Source organism: Notothenia rossii (assembly GCF_949606895.1).
Source record: "Notothenia rossii genome assembly, chromosome: 2".
Taxonomy (NCBI): Eukaryota; Metazoa; Chordata; class Actinopteri; order Perciformes; family Nototheniidae; genus Notothenia; species Notothenia rossii.
The window spans coordinates 33,415,282-33,434,959 of record NC_136904.1 but is presented as its reverse complement, the minus strand read 5'-3'; the positions used below and the strand labels follow the sequence as shown (position 1 = coordinate 33,434,959).

Here is a 19,678-nt window from a genome sequence, read left to right as displayed (position 1 = left end):
AAAAATGTTTTCCAATTTGATTTTGAATAACTTTACTGGTCTGCAGAGAGCTCCGACCTCAACCCCATCCAACACCTTCAGGGTGAACTGGAACGAGCCAGACTTTATCATAAACATCAAAGATGGACCCTCCCTATGTCGTTGTAGCTGAATGAGAATCAATCCAGGCTGGGAATCCAACATCTGGTGGTCGTGGATGGCTGAAACCAGAAGACCTCAGTAGTGTAATGCTCATAGTTTTGGAGGGAGATTTTGTCTATCCACATATGTGTGTTATGTTTCGGGTTTCCATTTTTTACTTTATATATCACTGACTTTATCAAAAAAATCTCATTGATTTTCTCATTATTCAGAATGGTGGTTAAAAGAGTGGAACATAATATAATTTCCTCCACATTGTTATTTTCAGACTATACTAATCCCCTGCTTATTTCCTATGTGTGTTCCGGAATACTTTCAGAGGTCACAGGCCAATAGACTGCCCAATATGAATGAATGTCCCCATGTGTCACATTTTAGACTACATTATAGTCCAATGTTGGGGAAGTGGTTGGTGTTCCAAACATAAACCCTTAAGTCCTGGTTTGTGTCCAGATCATAGACTGTATATAAGAAGTGGAAGTAGTCACTCACTGTGACATTACCCATTGTTTGTGGACTGCCGTTTTGAAGCTTCTAGTTTGGCATTTTGGCTGTCGCCATTTTGGTTTTGGTCGTTGCTACCTTGTTTTAATGATCCAGCCATGTGACAAGAGTTCGGGGCTCAACACAACCAAACTCTGAAAACATTTATAGGGTACCAACATGTCACAATCAACTTAACAACTCATAAACCCAAAACACAATAAGAAGTACACATTTTTCATAAGTTGTCAGTTGTCCAAAAAAAAGTGGAAACGCCCCCTGCTGGATGTCAGAGAGACAGCAAGACTAAGGCACTTCACATAGGCTTTACTTTTCATATCATCAGGTGGATGCTCGGGTACGGACGGGACATTTGTCACAAATCATACCCCATCCATCTCTTCTCTTGTTTCCTGTTATCTTATTTGAAGTGAATAAAGAACTACATTCAGACCCTAAGGGATTATCTGGAAAAAAATATACAGTGTCACAGGATGAAGCTATCTTTTTTGTTAGTGTAAAGTTTACATTTTGGAGCTACATGGTTGTCAAAGGACAGTGATAACATAGTTAAGGCCCCTCGCTGATTCTTATGCAGCACATACAGCCTTTTTCACATCTGGAGAAGATAAGTCTATTTTCCTCACTGGTGATGACGGATCCCGCCTGTGTCCATTGGAACTTTGTAAATCATATGGACTGACTTCAGCAACATCTGGATTTTGTCCCTGTTTCATACCCTTTTATAGTTTTAATTTTAGTTTGCTTGGGTGCAGTTTCACTCTTTGGTACCCAGGGGTGATTTTTATTTAACCCTTATTTATCTTTAAAAATATACATTTATTGTAAATCATTCAGATAAACCCGTCCTCTGACAGTCACTTGTGTCCCAGATGTTATTTACCGGGTCCAGCTGTTGAGCCATGCGTCTCTCTCAGCCCTTTCTGAACTATGCCTATAGCTACAACAACTGAGAGGATTTAATCATTCAGGACATTTTCCAGAGGCAAACACACAAAGCCAACAATCCTCTTATTCCCTTTACAGCGGTACAGAGCGTCTGTCCCTACTGGGTTTGCAGGTCAGAAGATAACCTGCTCCGATGTGTCTATACATGCGGTCTCTTCTTTTTCCATCAGTAGACTGTCAGATTTCTCCTAACCACATGTGCTTCACTATGCAGCTGCCACATGTAGCTCCAAAAATGCAATATGTGTCTCAAAATCTCCTGTAACTTCCCAACTTCAGTGCTGTTTTGTGCACTTTAGTCACTTCACATGTTCAAAGTCCTTGGCATAGAAAAAATTAAACACGAAACGCTGCACTTTAAACCCACATTGCAGGAGCAGCCAAAATAGGTTGCATGTTTTTTTTTGTGAGATTTAAATGTTGAAATGAGGCACCCCCACTTGGCAATAAAGGAAGTAAAAACATAAAAATGCAAAACCTACAATTGTTGTTAGTGTGTGAAGTTTTGTCATCACTGCGGTCCCTTAAAATGTCCCATTCCTATTTATACAATTTCTAACCCTTGCTGCTTCTAATGATTAAACCCATACCAGGGGCATCAATTACGTCTTAAGGATAGGGCACAACGCATTGTACCATACGTGCACCAATTATCATTTACATTTTTCTTCCTTTTCAACAAACACAAACCATGAAAACAATTCAAACAATGCTTTAATGGGTGGCTGTGGCTAGGAAGTAAAATGGTCTTCCACCAATCGGACGCTCAGTTGCCCGACCCCGAGCCCTTTCCCTGTACATGTGAAAGTGTCCTTGGACCAGACACAAACCCACATTTCTCCCAATGGCATGGCCAATGGCGTGTGAGAGTGAGTGCATGTTAGTTTCCCTGAGCAAGTGATACCCTGCAGCCCCTCTATAAATCTGTATAAGAGGTTGAATTCTAATTCTGTGTATGTAAGAGTATGTTGAAGGGTTGTGAAGAATGGAAAAGCGCTTTATAGATGCAGTCCATTTATCTATATCACATAAAGATTGAGCGTTCCTTTAGGATGCAATGAAATGCTCATGATAAAAACATAACTTCTGACCTACATTTGAGCAATATTCATCTTAAATGTGTGAACAGGTGTTTGTGGTATGAAGCAGTACTAAAAACACACCTGAAGCTGCAACCCTCTCTCTGTCCTCCCACCTCAGGTTGACCGGAGCGGCAGAGAACAAGCGTTGGTATATTGCGGTGATGTGTGCCACCCTCTTCTTCTACACTATCGCCACCATGGCCTTCACTTTCATGTACAAGTACTACACACACCCCGTGGCCTGCCAGTTCAACAAGGCCCTGCTGTGGATCAACCTGGGGCTCTGCGGCCTCATGTCCTTCATTGCCGTCACACCGTGCGTGAAGCAGAGTGAGTTGATGAAACACAACCCGCGTGTCTGTCATCGATGTGGAGCGGTGAAATAACACTTAGTTCATCTCCAGCTATGCAAACATCCCCCTGTTGAAACCAGTGCTGCTGCAGATAATAATAATAATTAGATGTGAGCTAATATTCACTGTTCAGTAAAGCCATGCTCTGTCTGCACATGTCTGGGACTTACAGCCGCTTACTGAGATGAGAGTAACAATAAACATTTATAAGTATATGATGCTTTACTTTACTAGATTATTTCCATTATATGTTGAATTTCAGAGGGAAATATTGTTATTGTAATATTGTAACTTGTTGCGTGCAGATGATTTTACCAATACATGATCATTTGGGGATTACACATTTTCAAAGATTAAACTAGTAGCAGCTTAGGTATTAAAATGCTGTTTATGTGACAATGCATTGGTATTAATATCCAATTATTATCCAAATATCCCAAAATCCGACTGTGCACATGTCTCCATATTTGGAGCGTTTTCAGTACTCATTTCAGTCCAACTCAGGCTTGATGTTTTATTTTTTATTTCACGAGAATTTGTGTTGTTATTAGTATGTATATTAAAAAAAGCAGAATCTAATTTGCATGTTATTGTTAATGACTCAATGTCTCTTCTTTACTCTTGTTAACAGTAAATCAATGGATGGCAATGCACTTTTTTTCCACTGTTGTTTTCCCAGTTTTGATAAGGTCACAATCTTTGCATCGTTGTGTGTTTTGGGCTGTAAAAGCAAAGTATTATATATTGTACGTGCTGGATACTCTGGCCCTGACTTCCTCTCTCTGTCTCTGCAGAGCAGCCTCGGTCGGGGCTCCTCCAGGCCTCCATCATCAGCTGTTACGTCATGTATCTCACTTTCTCTGCGCTGTCCAGCCGCCCGCCAGAAAAAGGTACGCTAACCCACAGACAGAGAGCAGGAGCAAAGCAGCAGATCTGTGCAGCTCCACTGAACATGTGTCCAGCATTAACACTGACACACTGATAAGGTGCGGTCTGCACCTTATCAATTAAAAGATAATCAAAAAGTAAAGGCCAACACTGACAGTGACCTCACAATGAGAAAAACATGCCTCCTTAATAATAATAATAATAATAATAATAATAATAATAATAACTACAAAATGTCTCTAACTATTATGAAATACCATTCTCTGCCCCACCAATGAAGCAGGTGATCTAAATAACCTTCAATCAACTCAGGCCAATAGTGACATTCAGGTGAAATTAATTTCGGAAAGGGAAGCTAAAACAACTACCAAAGAAAGAGGGAATGCTGCAGTTCTACAAAGCATTTTAGCTTCTTTGAGCTTATTATTTTGGTTTTGACAACTGAAAATACTATGATTAAACCTTTAAATTAAATCCAAAAAACTCTATTGGAATGACCAAAATGACGTATAGTGTTGCGAAAACTTTGAAATATTACAACATGTATACAGAAATAACATTTCAACCAGGAGAGACTTCATTTTGTACAAGAACATTTATTGACACATGTCACGTGATAAATGTTAAGTCTTTGGCGATTAGACCCCGATCCTGAAATCGTATATCTAAAGGGGGAAATGCAGCCGTGAGCATATAGGGAACCCCCGGGGTCTAGACACTGGTGATGATGCTGAAGATCTGGATTTGATGAGGAGATGGGATGAAGAGGAGGTGTGATGAGGTCTTTGGATGAACTCTCCTGGCTCTGGATATGATGAAAGGAGGTGGATGGGAAGGAGGCGGGCGGCGCATGACAACCTGAAATCACAGCTGACTGCAGGAGAGAGGAGAACCATTTTAAAGTTTGGTTGCAGCACGGTGATTGGCTGCTGGAGAATGAGGTGAATGTAATAGGTTTAAGAGAACGCCCGTGATGAGCTGATTATAAGCAGCTGCGGAGTGAATGAATACCAGTCTTCCTGAAAGAATTTACGCTAAGCTTCATTTGGAATGTATTGTTATGTTCATATACATTTTGAACAGAAACTAATTAACATACATTTTCTTTACAAGGAAAACAATATACTTTTTTTAATTGAACGTGCATATTCAACAAAAGCAAAAACAAACACAGAACCACAGAAGACTTGAAGAAGAATTACTGATTATTCTGCAGGATAAAGCTGATAATAAATGTATTACATCAATGAGGAAACAATTATTTAAGTAATAAGAGTTTTATTTAGGGAGTAGATGGAGATTTTTTTTTGTTTGTTTACCAGGGTTTTGAAGCCTTGAGTTTGGCACATTTAGCCGTCACCATCTTGGTTTCGGTAATCAGATGAGACACAAGAGGGTGGAGCTACAGCTTACATTTGTAGGACAAAAACACATGATGGACAACACAGAAGTGCCCAGCTGTCAATCACTAGATAACCCCGCCCTGAAGCATGCAGCTTTATCATCTACATAATTTAACAAACTAAACATTGCGCTGTATTGATAGTTTTTAAGACAATTTGAAACAAGTGATTGAGACAATAAACTCGTCAGGAAAGTGTTTACTGAGATAATAAAACTAGTGAAAGTAATTTTTTCATAGACTTTAATACAATCAACTTATTTGAGACTTTATTTTCACCATAAAAGCCTCTTATTGTGAAATGTTTCAAAATGTGTGTCTGCATCCACACACACACACACACACACACACACACACACACACACACACACACACACACACACACACACACACACACACACACACACACACACACACACACACACACACACACACACACACACACACACACACAGCTATTTTAAATGCCTCTATAATTTGCCTTTGCTTCTCATAATGACTCACCTGCTGGTTCCAGGTAAGACAAAGGTCCTCCACATGACTGAGACATTAGAGCAGAGGCTTGTCAGAGGCCCCTGTCTTATCCTGGGTTTAAATCTCAATGGCACGCATGCAAATAAAGACGTACACTCACACACGTGCATACACAGATAATCTGGGATAAGATGTGCTCTGACATGCTGCCTGCTGGGCCGGTGGCCTGTGGTGAGGGCAGACAGGAGGATATTTGTTTCACATTCCTCATGGATCCATTGACAACATAATAACACAGGAATACGCCTGGCAGCGTCATTACATAGGTCCTCACACAGCTCGTCATGTTAATCAGATAAAGTGCAACTCGTTGTCAATATCTGGCAATGAAGAGTGATTTATTGGTCTGGTTTATACAGCTGAGGAACACACAGGAGGTCAGTTGTTGGTGTATTGTTGCTGTGGATACAGCAATAATTCATGTCTGAGGTGTTCTTCAGATTTAAGGGGACATGCTTCTTTCTATATCATGCATTATGCAACATTCAAAATCATGAAGCAGAGAAAAATCAAGAAGAAAAACCTATAGCAAACAGACCAAAATGTATTATAGACATTGGGTAGTCAAGACAAACATAGGGAGTCTGAGACCAAATACAGTTAAAGACCAAGTGGAGACTAAGTCCAGAGCAAATCAGGTCCTTCTCTAGATAGCAAAAGGCAATACTTTCTATCCAATGATAATTATCTTCTTCCTGCATAACCATGCACACAGAGCTTAGATAATGCAAGCAAAAATAGTAGATAACATACTAGCTGTATCAAAACAATTGCAAATTTAGCAAATTAAATTTTAAAATCCTGGCCTTTTGAGTCCTACGTTTTATTAGGATTTGTAGTTAGTTAGTTGTAAGACAAATCAGTAAATTAATCAGTCCCTAAACAGCAAATACAATAACTAAGTGATTTTCCAGCAAAAGAATACTAAGCTTTCGATGGTTCCAGCTTCTGTGGGACTTATGGAAAACTCAAGTGTGCCCGACGTATGGGTACTTTTGCCACATATGGGTAATTTTGCTCTCAAGAGTCAGGCCATTTTGGCTTCATGCGCCACTGAGCAACTTTTATAGGAATGAACGGGGGTCCCCCTAATGCTGTATCCAGTTCTCTTTATCAATCCATTGGACGATGTGGATTCTGTCTCAGGAGTGTTTGAGAACTTCACTTACTGCCAAGCATTGTTCTCCACAGAAAGACATTTGACATAAAACAGCAACAAACGGCTTAGGTCTAAGATATTTATCTTTGGTCCTTTTTTCTATCTCGGTGTAAAACTGTTGCCAACGGAGTCCACTTGAAATGCTGTGAGTCTAAGCTAACATAAGTGCGATGGAAACAGATATTTTGGGGAAAAGAAAGTCATGATTGACATGTCTCTGTCAGTTGTTTCTCCATATTGATCATTCATATTGTTCATAAAACGTTGTTTAGCTAAAGGAGGGATAACAATAACAGGATGAGGATGTGGAAAACATTTAATGAGGATTATATGCCAAAATGATATAGAAGTCAATCTTTGAAGAAACGAAAAATGCATTTCCCTTGAATATTAGGTTGGAAGAAATAACAATTAACATATTAACTTGACTTCTGACTACTTTTTCTTTCTTTCTTTGTATCGAACATACTGTAGGAGGCCTACTGTGAGAGTGTACAGTATGAGTGTGTACAGTAGGTGTGTGTATGTTTGAGTCCTGGGGCATTGCAGGACATTGTAGCAACTTGTTGAGAAAATATGCACTCTGAATCTGTTACAAAAACACCTTTTCACCACCCCACAAAAAGACACTCATACACTGCCGTCATATGATATTTAATTTCCCACTTAAGTCTTGCTGAGTTTCCTTCCTCAGCTACTTTAATTCATAAATCTGCCATACAATCATATTATTGTGTGTGTGTGTGTGTGTGTGTGTGTGTGTGTGTGTGTGTGTGTGTGTGTGTGTGTGTGTGTGTGTGTGTGTGTGTGTGTGTGTGTGTGTGTGTGTGTGTGTGTGTGTGTGTGTGTGTGTGTGTGTGTGTGTGTGTGTGTGTGTGTGTTTGACAAAGACATCTCGTTACTGTCTTCCTAGGCCCTTGTTTGCCTCGTCTGTCCCCGGAAGGCTTATTCTGCTCTATGGCCTCACCAAGACAAACACACACACACACACACACACACACACACACACACACACACACACACACACACACACACACACACACACGACTCTTGACCTGTGTGTGTGGTGTGTGTGTGTGTGTGTGTGTGTGTGTGTGTGTTTGTCATGATGAGGTAACAGTCTGAGTCCTGTAATTAGCCAGTGTTTTCACTGAGTTCAGGTTCCACACCCCACACACAGCACACAAATGAAAAACTTCTCTCAGGAATCCACAGCCGACTGAAACTGACCCTCAGTCTTTGCACATGCATGCACATGTGTGAGCATACAGTACATATCTGTAAGGACTCTGTGTTCACCCTAGCGGTTGTCCAGAGGGGGAGTCTTTTAGAGATAGAGTCCCTGAAGGAGAAGTGCAGCTGAGACCCCCTATTTTACAAGAAAGACATGAATTTCCCAGGATTTGAAAGGAAGGACAGAGAAAGAAAGTAAACATTTGAAGTGACACTTGGAAGACAACTACATTTGTCCAAGAGCCACATTTCCAAATATGTTTTAAATATGTTTTTATAAAGGCCTAATCAGCCTCTCATTTAATCTTTTTTTACTTTCTTACAAAATGAATGTCTATTTTAAAAGACTATGAAAAACAACTACAAAATCTAGCAAAAAGCTGCAAAGATACCATGATAAGTTTACAACAACCAAGCATGGGCAAAACAACCACAAAGACACACAAAATGATCAAGAAAAGACACAAATTGAATACAAGGAAGCACAGTATGAAACGGACACAAAATGATCACTAGAAAGAAAAAATAACTCTAAAGAGACACACACAATTACAAAAAGAGGCAAAACAATTGATTTATAAACAGCTGATGTAAATCACCTAAAACTATTTCTATATTTTTTGTTTCCTTTAACCAAGAAAACATAGACACAATACGAGACTAGTGTTGAATGTTTATCTGTAAAGAGTTTTGTCTGGAGTCAGCAGTAAAACCTATATAATATAAGATGTACTTTATTGATCCCAAATTGGGAAATTTCTGAAATTTACGCCAGTGTTGTATGTCATCATGCTCACCTGTATAACCAAAAATGTCATTTGTTTTCTCAGTATTATGTTGTCTTCAATTGTTTTCCATGAAGAGAAACAAGTAGATGAAGCACAAAGGCAATTTTTCCTGAAGAACACAGTGAAAGTTAACACGCTGCTTTGCTCTCTGTCAGTGGTGTATCAGGGCATGAACATGACCGCCTGTTACCCCAGCGTGGGACAACATGACATCCAGAATGACGGCAACGCTGTGGCCATCATTGGAGCAGCCATCATGTACTGCTGCGTCCTCTTTGCATGGTGGGTCGTCTCTATGAACATCATCTATGTTTAAATAATGACCCTATACACTCTCATTACCATATACCATAACAAATAATGTTTCCAAAAATAAATTGCAGAAATAACTCTAACACTTCTACACTTTACATCTTCTTGAAGAAGGAAATATGTGTGTGTTCAAATGTAATTTCTCCGCAGTAATGAAGCTTCCTACCTGGCAGAGGTGTTCGGCCCGTTTTGGATGATCAAAGTTTATCGCTATGAGTTCCAGAAAGCCACCTGCTTCTTCTGCTGCCCTGAGGAGGAGGAAGGTTTGTTCTGATGACGAGAATATTATAAATCTGTTTTCTTAAAGGTGCTTGGTGAGGTACTTTTGCATCTATATTGTACTCATTCAGTAATATTAAGATGAAAGTCAGACAAGAAGGTGGTTCAGGGTCCAACATCCAGGCAATTCAAGCTATGTTTGGATAATTGTTGTGCTTTCGTTTCATGTATGTACGTTTTACATACAAACAAGAGCGGGAGAAATGTCAACCACAGAAATAAAAAAGATGGTGTCATGGACTAGAGTCAGACGGTATTAAGGTTGGAGGTTGTGAAAAATTTATGTTTGCAGTATTCAGGCACAGAAAATGTCATATCTGGGTGAAAGACATTATTGAAGGTAAATGTATTTGTTTTTATTTTACAAGGCAGGGCAATACAAATAACATCAAGCACAAATTGCTAATTGCTGCGACCAGGTATGCGCATGGATGTATAAAGAGAAGTGGTTGGAAGAATGCTCCGATTCATTAGTCTGAATGATGCTCAGTTAGGCACTACCAAAAATCTTGACAACGGAGAATAAAATCATCGTGATCTTCAGCATCAATAGGTTGAAAATGCAAGCGCTACGGTTATTTATAAAGGAGGGCGGGGTTAAAGTGAAGGTGGCGGGGCAAACTGTAATTCATTTCTGTGTTCAGTTAGTTGCTGCAACCATGACAGTTGTTTGCATATTGACTATTTAAGGATATTTCTTTAAACCAGTGTTTAGTGGCCATTAGAGGGCTATAAAAGTTGATGAAAGTAGCACCCTCAACAAGTATGTACTTTATATTCAAAATCTATTTCAACCTATACTGGATGGGTAGTACATCAAAACATTGTCCTCATAAGTCTTTAGCTGCTCTGCAAATTAAATTGAATTCTGCATGGAGAGATTGGTGGTCCATATTTAGCTCTGATTCCTGCAGTGTGTACAAGTTCACCATTTGAATTGATCTAATATACATTCAGAGATGTTTGAAGTTGGTTGTGACAGTTGCACATGTTCCTTTTCAGTTGAGGAAGAGTTTGTGATGGAGGACGACAGCAAAGGCTGTCAGAAGGTTGTCCACAACGAGACGCAGAGAGTGGCCTACAGCTACTTCTTCTTCCACTTCGTCTTCTTCCTGGCCTCGCTCTACGTCATGATGACCCTCACTAACTGGTTCAGGTTAGTTTATGCTATGGGATATGAAAATTAGAGTGGGAGTGAAGGATCAATTAAGGTGAAGAGTAGTATATTTTTTATTTATAGTTGAAGGACGGGGAATATTTTTTGTAATATCTATTTTTATCCGTGGATGTAATAAATTACATTTATTCAAGTATTGTACATAAGTTACATTAGGAGAAATTTGTATGCGATAATACACGCTGCAGTTACGAAACACATTGTGGGTAGGGATGCTGGGGTCCTGATGTGTTTTGGTAACGGCTAAAAAATGGCCATGTTATGACACTCCAATTATGTCTTGAGCACAACCTCACAGAAAATAAAAAGAACGTGTTTCTATTTCATTTGTGAGACTGTGGAATCACGCGACACTTGGAAGAGTGAAGGATAGGGGATGCCTCTTTCCTTTCCTTCTTTTACTCCTTTCTCATCTTCACCTTATCTTTGTCAGATTTATGTGAGCTGTCAGCTGATTTTCAAGAACCCTCTTTTTGTTTTTTAACTGGCACTGCATGATTTTAAATATTGTCAGCTTGGCCTCACTTTCAAGCTTCTTCTTACACGAGAGCTTCCTCCTGTAGTGTTTTAACTTCCACTTTTCTCTGGGTTCTCCATGTCAGCTGTTAAGAAACCTTAGATGTGTGAGATGTGGTTTTTACTTGGAAGGTGTTTTCTAATACCTTAATAAAATGCTGGGGATTATTCATAACATCTCTGTATAGCTTTAAAAAATATTCAGTTACGCTGGTTATTAATGTGTTTTCACCAGTCCCTAAGCAACTTATGGTTTCCTGCCTCAAATTGTGTTGTCCTCCTGCAGCTATGAGTCAGCAGTTTTGGAGACCACCTTTACCCACGGCAGCTGGTCTACCTTCTTGGTGAAGATGTCGTCGTGCTGGGCCTGTGTGATCCTCTACCTCTGGCTGCTGCTGGGCCCTCTGTGCAGCTGCCAGTCCGAATCAAGACCTCGACGCTCACGCATTAAACGGCGCTCAGGATTGTCCCGTCACGTGCACGTCAGTGTGTGACACGCTCTGGAAGAGGAGTGAGGCGGACATGGCACGATGTGGACGAGCGATCATCTCCCCTCGGTGGCCTGCAGGAGGGGGTTATCAGAATTGAAGTTCACAGGCGTCAGGGGTCAAAGACTCACAGGGCTGTGAATGGACCAGTCAGAGTGCTCTGTTGATATAAGACGAACTGGATAAAGACTTAATGATGTCACAGGCTACATGCAGTAAACCACTAGTGAGGACCTGACTGTGGTTTGGAAACAGAGTTACAGTATGAATTGCCAAAGGGATCAGAAGTAATATGTAAAATGTGGGAATTATACTAGGTAGGTTAAGATATGTTAGTATTACATTCAAATATTGACTGTGTTATTCTTTAGGAAGGTGGCTTCCATATACTAGCAATAATATTTCTAGAGGCCAGTATCCAACTGTTTGTTTATCTTTCTTTTTTATAATAATCTTCACTAAAAAAGAAAGCCCTGTTAGTCCTCTAAACTTAGATGATGGTTTTGATCATGAACAAATCTTTCTCAAAGTTGAGGATTGATTGCATTGACTGTGTTGGCTCAAATATGACCTCTGATCCATGATACTGGTTGCAAATGTTTGCATTGCACGGGGAAATTTGTTACAACTATAGAAAATATATTAGGTAAATAGCAAGGTAGATATACGCCAGTGGTGTCCAACTATATGAGAAGGTTTACCTGGAAAGTGGGGGTGGACCAAATAGGTGGGCAATGTAATGCAAACAGAACAGAAATTCACAACAGAACAGAACTTCAGAACATACAAGGGTCCAAGAATGACTAAACAAAAGACAAGATTTAAAAATAACTGAACTAATGACGGGATGAAGTGCAGGTGTACTGGAGGACAGGTGGTTAAAGGGCTAATGGGAAACAGGTTAAACTAATAAGGCCAGAGCAAACCATCAAAACAGGCTGAAAAAAACACACAAAGACTGGAAGTAAAAAATACATGGCATTGGGAAATCGTCAAAATAAAACACTAGACAGATAATACACAAAGCAAGATCATACTAGTATTTTTTTTAACCAAACGTAATCCCAGATGTTGTCTCTATGTTTCGTTCTGATTTCCAGTACAAAGCCAAAGAAAGATTTGTTCATGTGATGAAAAAAAACCTGACGTGTCCAGGATCACAGGGATTCTGTTTCAGTATTTTCTCTGCATTGACTGAGGGGCAGCTAAATAGAAATGTATGATGTTCTTTAAAAGTCAACACAAGGCATTTTTTTAAATTGAGGCAAAAATACTTTGCATTTGATTTACTACGAGGAATATGTTGCATGCTCACATTATGTTGCTCTACAGTTCATCATTCACTTTTACTCTTGTTTACATTTTGTTTTACATTTGTTACTCTCTTTTGAAAACTTTAAACATTTGAAACCATGAGTGCTCAAAATCAAAAAAGTACTACAAGTCTCTTTCAGAGGGGATGGAAGCTTTCTGTCTCACGCCTTCAAATGCAATAGTCATGTCTGCTGAGGTGAACTGTGTGATCTAAAAAAAGCCTCCCACATGTTTGTGTTGATGTTGGTATGTGGAAACCTGAGGCCTGAGGCCTGTACTACGAAGCCGGATTGTCGTTTAGCGAGCTAAATTCAGGGAAAGATCTGGATTTCCGGTCCTACGACGCTGGTTCACTTCTTAGCGGGCTATATCTCCACGGTAACTTATGCTGAACGGCTAGCCTGCTCCGGAGCAGGTTAGGTTGCAGAGATCAACTCAGTGAAAGCACCGCCTGCTGACCAATCAGAGCTCCGTGTGCGGAGAAAGGAAATACAGTTTAGACTGCCGTTGTGTGAACGTGAAAGTTAATAGAATATCAACTCCCATCTTCAGAGCAATCTGACTATTATAACATTAGTGTTAAGAAAGCTTACTTAAATATCTGCCACAACATAAGTAACCAGATCAAAGTAACATTACGTAGCCTACAGTCCGCTGCACTGAGTGCAGACGTCGATGTGTCCCATTATCATTCATATCACATCATATGCCACATCATAATGTATCATTTCCTTATCTGAGTCAGTTTCTTGAGCCGTATCTGTCCGTGCAACACTTACAGTGTCACATACTGTATCCAGAAGTATTATTTTAAGCAACACATTAAGTTGATGAAACACTTGAGTCAAATGTAATTAAAGTCAGATCCACTGGTGTCTTAGACGCGAGAGCGCGTTTGTTTTGGATAAGGTAAGCCAACTAACTCAAACATATCCAGGGTATGTTGAACTGGATTCGTAGTACAGGCCTCTGGGAAAGAATGGTATCTGTTGCATTATACGTTGGCCAGGGGGACATTATTTGTGGATGCACAGCTGGCCCGCGGGGACTACAGGAGCCGAGGGACCAAGCATGAGCGTCAATTCTGAAGTTAGCACGGCTAGGATGTTGCATTGCATCTTCTGGAACATTACAAGTAAAGTATGTGAGCGTAAGATAGAGTGTGTCGTTATTATCAGTATAGTACACAATACATATTGAAACATGGTGGCAGCAACACAAATCCAGCCCTGGAGAACAGTGTTCTAGCGCACCACGAGGATTGAGTGAGTGGCTAGCGAGAGGGAGCTAAGAAGACAACCCAAGTGACAGCGCGACGCACAAGTGGACATGGAGAATGCAATCAAACCGCCGGGTAACATTTACTTTGATGATGCTAACTTGTCACATGCGTGGAAAAGATGGAAGGAGGAATTATGTTTGTACATGGATCTAAAAACTGCTGTACTACCCTATTGGAGAAATTGTATGTGCAACATTGGGAGTTGGAAGAAATGAAGAAAAATTGTACATAGATTAAGTATTGGCAGCATTGGATTCATGTTGTGACCCTAATAAGAATTAAACTATTGAAAGATACAATTTCTTTACAAAAAGTCAGGGCCAAGAAGAGAGTTTGGACAAATATCTAAAATAACTGAGAACGTTAGCAGCAACATGCAACTTTGGCATTATTTCAGACTCTAATCAGAGATAGGATAGTGTGTGGAACATGGGATTCAGAATGACTTCTCAGAGAAACAGATCTTACATTAAATAAATGTATACAACTAGGGAGGGTATCAGAGCTTTCCAGACAGAGAAACAAAATCATAGAGGCACAGAGTTTGCTGAATGTGCATACAGTACTACAAAAAGAGACAGAAAGAAAAAAACAGAAGCGGCGGAAGAAGTGAACACCATTCAGTGTAAATTCTGTGGCCGGAGACATGAAAGGAAAAAGGAGAAATGCCCTGCATATCCGACAAAAGTGTAAAAAGCATGGAAAACGTAATCACTTTGCTAATGTGTGCAAGAACTCAGGTACTGTAAAGAAAACACGGGTGTTTGCTGTAGAGAATGCAGCAGAGCAGTCATACAGCAGAGAAGAGGTGATGTGCATCAGTTTGGGATCTGGTGAAGAGGCTAGCTGTGAACACAGTTAATAGTCAAAAGGACTCAAAGGGACCAATATGCCAACATGCAGGTAAAAAAGCAACGTGTCAGATTTCAGGTGGACTGTGGTGCAACATGTAATGTTATTCCAGAAAAGTTTGTTAAAGTTGTCCAACTGGAGCAATGCAGCAGAAAGTTAATAATGTATAATGACACTTCACTGAAGCTCCTTGGAAAGTGCACACAGACAGTGTTTAATCCACGAAACAAGAAATCTTACAGGCTTGAGTTTGTGGTTGTCAAGCAGAAGAAGCTTAAACCTATACTAGGAAGATCTGCAAGTGAAGCAATGCAGTTGATAACAGTACAGCACCACAACATCCTGATTGTGGAAAAAGAAGGAGCCTGGACAGAGGAGCAGTTTAAAAAAGAATACTCAGATGTGTTTCGAGGTGATGGGTGCCTCAAGGGAAAGCTAAAGCTTGAAGTGGATCCAACAGTAGAACCAGTTCAACTACCAAAGAGAAGGGTGCCAGTTGCTTTATACAAGCCACTAAAGGAGGAACTTGCAAGTTTACATGAGAGGGATCATAATGCCAGTGGAAAAGAGCACTGACTGGATCAGTAGTCCACTGACAATAAGGAAGCCCTCAGGAAAACTGAGAGTTCTCATGGATCCTAAGCCACTGAAGAAGGCACTCAAGAGAAGTCATCACCCATTACCAATTATGGAAGATATACTGCCTGACCTGACGTGTGTTCACAGTGTGCGATGTGAAAGATGGATTCTGGCATGTGGAGCTGGAGGAAGAATCCAGTTACCTCACAACATTTGCCACACCTTTCGGCCGCTATAGGTGGTTACAGATGCCAATGGTAATAAGCCCAGCCCCAGAGACATTTCAAAGAAAGCTGAATCAAACAATGGAGGGGTTACCAGGAATCAAGATAATTGCACATGACATCCTGATTGTAGGGGCAGGAAACACAGATGATGAAGCTGTGAAAGACCATGACAGGAAGCTGGAAATGCTGTTGCAGAGATGCAGAGAGCAAAATGTGAAGCTAAATCCAAAGAAGCTACAACTAAGGCGCACAGAGGTGCCATACATTGGACATCTCTTAACCTCAGAGGGGTTAAAAGTGGACCCAGCTAAGGTGGTGGCAATCCGAGAGATGCCTCAGCCCACAGATGCAAAAGGGCTAGAGATGTCGCGATCCGATCACGTGATCGGGGATCGGAGCCGATCACGTGATTTTCAAAATATCGGGATCGGGAGAAAAAAATCGGGGATCAGGATTTTCAAAAAAAAAAATTATAAATACTTTTTTTTTTTTTTTGTATTCAATGTTACAAAACAAAAATGACCATGTTCAAGTCTTAAAGTCATCCTGAGGCCTTAGTTTTGGTTTCAAATTACACAACACCATGTATGTGTTGCTTCTTGCGGGCTTGTTTTCATAGACCTGGTTGCTTATTTCTCTCAAGTCTGGCAACAGACTGGGCAGGGTGCAGTGTCTAATTGTAGCAGTAAGCTAACGAGTACTGAAAGCTTTATTTTGTTTTTGATCCAATGCTGCACAACTGAACTGATCCAATGCTGCTGTGAAAAAAAGAAGCTATATCCATGTTGGATAGAATATCCAATTTAAATAAAAAATAATAACCTTAAGGGACAACTTGAATGCTTTTTTTCTTTTTTTTCTCTTAATGCATTGCATAAAGATCGGATCGGGAAAAATCGGTATCGGCAAATTGTCAAAATCAAATGATCGGAATCGGATCGGGAGCAAAAAAAGGTGATCGGGACATCCCTAAAAAGGGGTAATGCGTTTTTTGGGCATGGTTAACTATTTGGCAAAATTCTGTGAACACCTGTCTGAACCTCTGCGAGAGCTGACCCACAAGGCTGGGATATGGGAGTGGGCAGAGCGGCATGAACATACTTTGCCGGCTCGAGGGCACTTCCACTTTTTCCTATTATGTGTTGGTAGATCCGGTTACTCATTGCGTCGCCAGCTTTATCAAGGTTTTCTTTACAAAGAAATATTTTTTAATCTTGTAAATGAACTGGAAAACAGGATTAAATGGGGAAACTACCCTGCACAAGTGCCCTTTTGACAAAGGATGCAAAGAAGACGAAGAGGGAGAGTAATAGAAACACTCTTTCTACTAAACCAAATCATAAATAAATAAAATATGCCTACCTAATACCAGGTGTTTAACCCTGCCTTTATCCTTGCTCTTGGTGTTCTAGTTATTTGGGATTCTCACAGTAGTTTCTTGCTTTAGACAGTGGCATTAGCTAGGCTGCTAACGGTAGCCATGAGGCTAACGAATTATGAAAATCAAAGGACAGAAAATATGTTTTCAAGTTCTTCGTCACACAGCTTGTTTGATCAAATTTAGTGTGTCCTCTGGTTGTAGCTCTGAGGAAAATTGAAAGTGATCTGTCAACAAAAATAATAATACCAATATGATAAACTAGTGGGAACACTTTTGGACTGTGTGGTAAAGAACACAAATCACTTTATCATGTTTAATCAGATTTAATACTAAATTACCCAAAAAATGTATGTGAACATCTAGAATACGTTCATATTAAGAAGAACGGGTCATTCGAATTTTTACACTTTTGGCACATGTAGATGAGGTTAGAAAAAAAGTGTTATAACTCAAATGCGCAACACAAGGCACATAAGTTAACTGACTATTAATCAGACTGCAAGTTATCTCAAACAATCGGTAAAATGATGCTTTAGTATATTTGTAGCTAATCAGTGCCATGCAATAAAATACAGTTTATTTCATAATCTCTTTCACGTAAAGTATCACAAAGCAGACCTGATTTAACACAATATAAAAATGAATACCACAAAAGGAACAGACATTACGAAAAATGTTAAACAACAAGTGACACACAACTTAATGTGTTTATAGTTTAAGCTTATTTTTTTTATACATAAATATATTGTGAAGCAATATGTTGTTACTATATCTGGAGTTAAAACCAAAAGGAAAATCCACCTCTAAAAAAAGTCCTAATTCTATGCTGTGACATGCACAATGTACTTGAATTTAGCTGCAGTTACATGTGCTGTTTGAAGGACAGATAATGATATGTTCTACCTGTGTTAAATTCTTTTTTACAATTGTTAAAGTTTGAATCTGGTCAGCTTTCCTCCTTAAAATTCCACTTTCCCAAAATGTCAATGTTGCTCAACATAGAAACCCAGGCACAATTTGATGACATGTTTGGTTATGCTATGGAAGCTCTGGAAAAGGCAGCTTCTTGCACTTAAACTTTGAGGGACTGAGACTAAAATACAACACCTAATATTAATATTTTACACTGAAGCATTTACTCTTATACCAACTCGACTAAGCTTCTGGAAATATTTTTTATGAGTCCGTCTATCCCAGGAAACAAGTTGAGGAAAAACTCAAAATGCTGTTTGATGGGAATTAAGATGCTCTTTAAGTCTTTTGAGGTGGATTTTTCCTATAAAATGTACGCACGCACAAAAATATAATAATATAAAACACTTAAATGATAAAAAGGCCATTCAGTCAATGTTCTTCTCTTTGGTACGTGTTTAAAGGTGGGCACAAGCATCCACCTAAAGTGCTCTATATGGTACAGTAAGCTGGTCAGGCTTTTAAATAAACGTGGAGTATTTTATTTCTGACTTTGGCGAGTCTTAAATGAGGCTAAAATGGTCTGTTTTCTATCCAGCTGTAATTTTTCTCCAGTGACGCCACTCTGGAATACATCAGACCATCGTATGGACCGGATGTAGTCTGATAGGGTACGAAGGTCCAAAAATAAAACATTTGAAGTGATAAAGCTTCAGTATGAGCTCTATTTTCTGACACACACACACACACACACACACACACACACACACACACACACACACACACACACACACACACACACACACACACACACACACACACACACACACACACACACACACACACACACACACACACACACACACACACACACACACACACACACACACACACACACACACACACACACACACACACACACACACACACACACACACACACACAACTCTCATCCCGTCCGTTCTGCTGGGTGTTTGGCTCCTCTGTTGTTGCAGAGTCTTTCGAGGGGTCGCAGCAGTTCTTCCTCTCGGGGTCTGTACGGCACAATGTAGCTCTCCTCCTCCAGCAGGATGCGGTTCAGTGTCTCCTCGTGGTTGATGTGGCGGCGCACCATCAGTATGTACTGTTTTCCCTCCTCCAGGTGGGGGCAGTCACACACGTTAGGGACCCACAAGAACTCCCGGTGCTCCAGGCGGAAGCCGTTGCGGTAGGTGTGGAGGATCTGGACGTCATACCGCGTCTCCTGGCCTCGGTACAGCTTTCCGAGCACCCGGGCACGGAAAACTAACAGAGAAAAATTCAATGAGATATTTAAATTCACATGTTA

At 40.1% G+C, this 19,678-nt stretch overlaps 2 protein-coding genes across 3 annotated transcripts in view; one reads left to right on the top strand and one right to left on the bottom strand.

The window, feature by feature from the left end:
* The window catches only part of serinc4 (serine incorporator 4), a 26,202-nt gene extending 7,810 nt beyond the window's left edge, over positions 1–18,392 (top strand). Inside the window, exons 4-9 of the mRNA XM_079665664.1 lie at positions 2,794–3,005; positions 3,823–3,918; positions 9,188–9,314; positions 9,495–9,607; positions 10,626–10,779; positions 11,603–18,392. Coding sequence (XP_079521790.1) covers positions 2,794–3,005; positions 3,823–3,918; positions 9,188–9,314; positions 9,495–9,607; positions 10,626–10,779; positions 11,603–11,810 — 910 coding nt within the window. The 3' untranslated portion in view covers positions 11,811–18,392. The remainder of the gene's footprint in view (positions 1–2,793; positions 3,006–3,822; positions 3,919–9,187; positions 9,315–9,494; positions 9,608–10,625; positions 10,780–11,602) is intronic.
* The window catches only part of adamtsl5 (ADAMTS like 5), a 39,582-nt gene continuing 37,642 nt past the window's right edge, over positions 17,739–19,678 (bottom strand). For both annotated transcript variants that reach the window (XM_079667193.1, XM_079667192.1), the window contains exon 13: positions 17,739–19,635. In XM_079667193.1, coding sequence (XP_079523319.1) covers positions 19,301–19,635 — 335 coding nt within the window. In that variant the 3' untranslated portion in view covers positions 17,739–19,300. The remainder of the gene's footprint in view (positions 19,636–19,678) is intronic.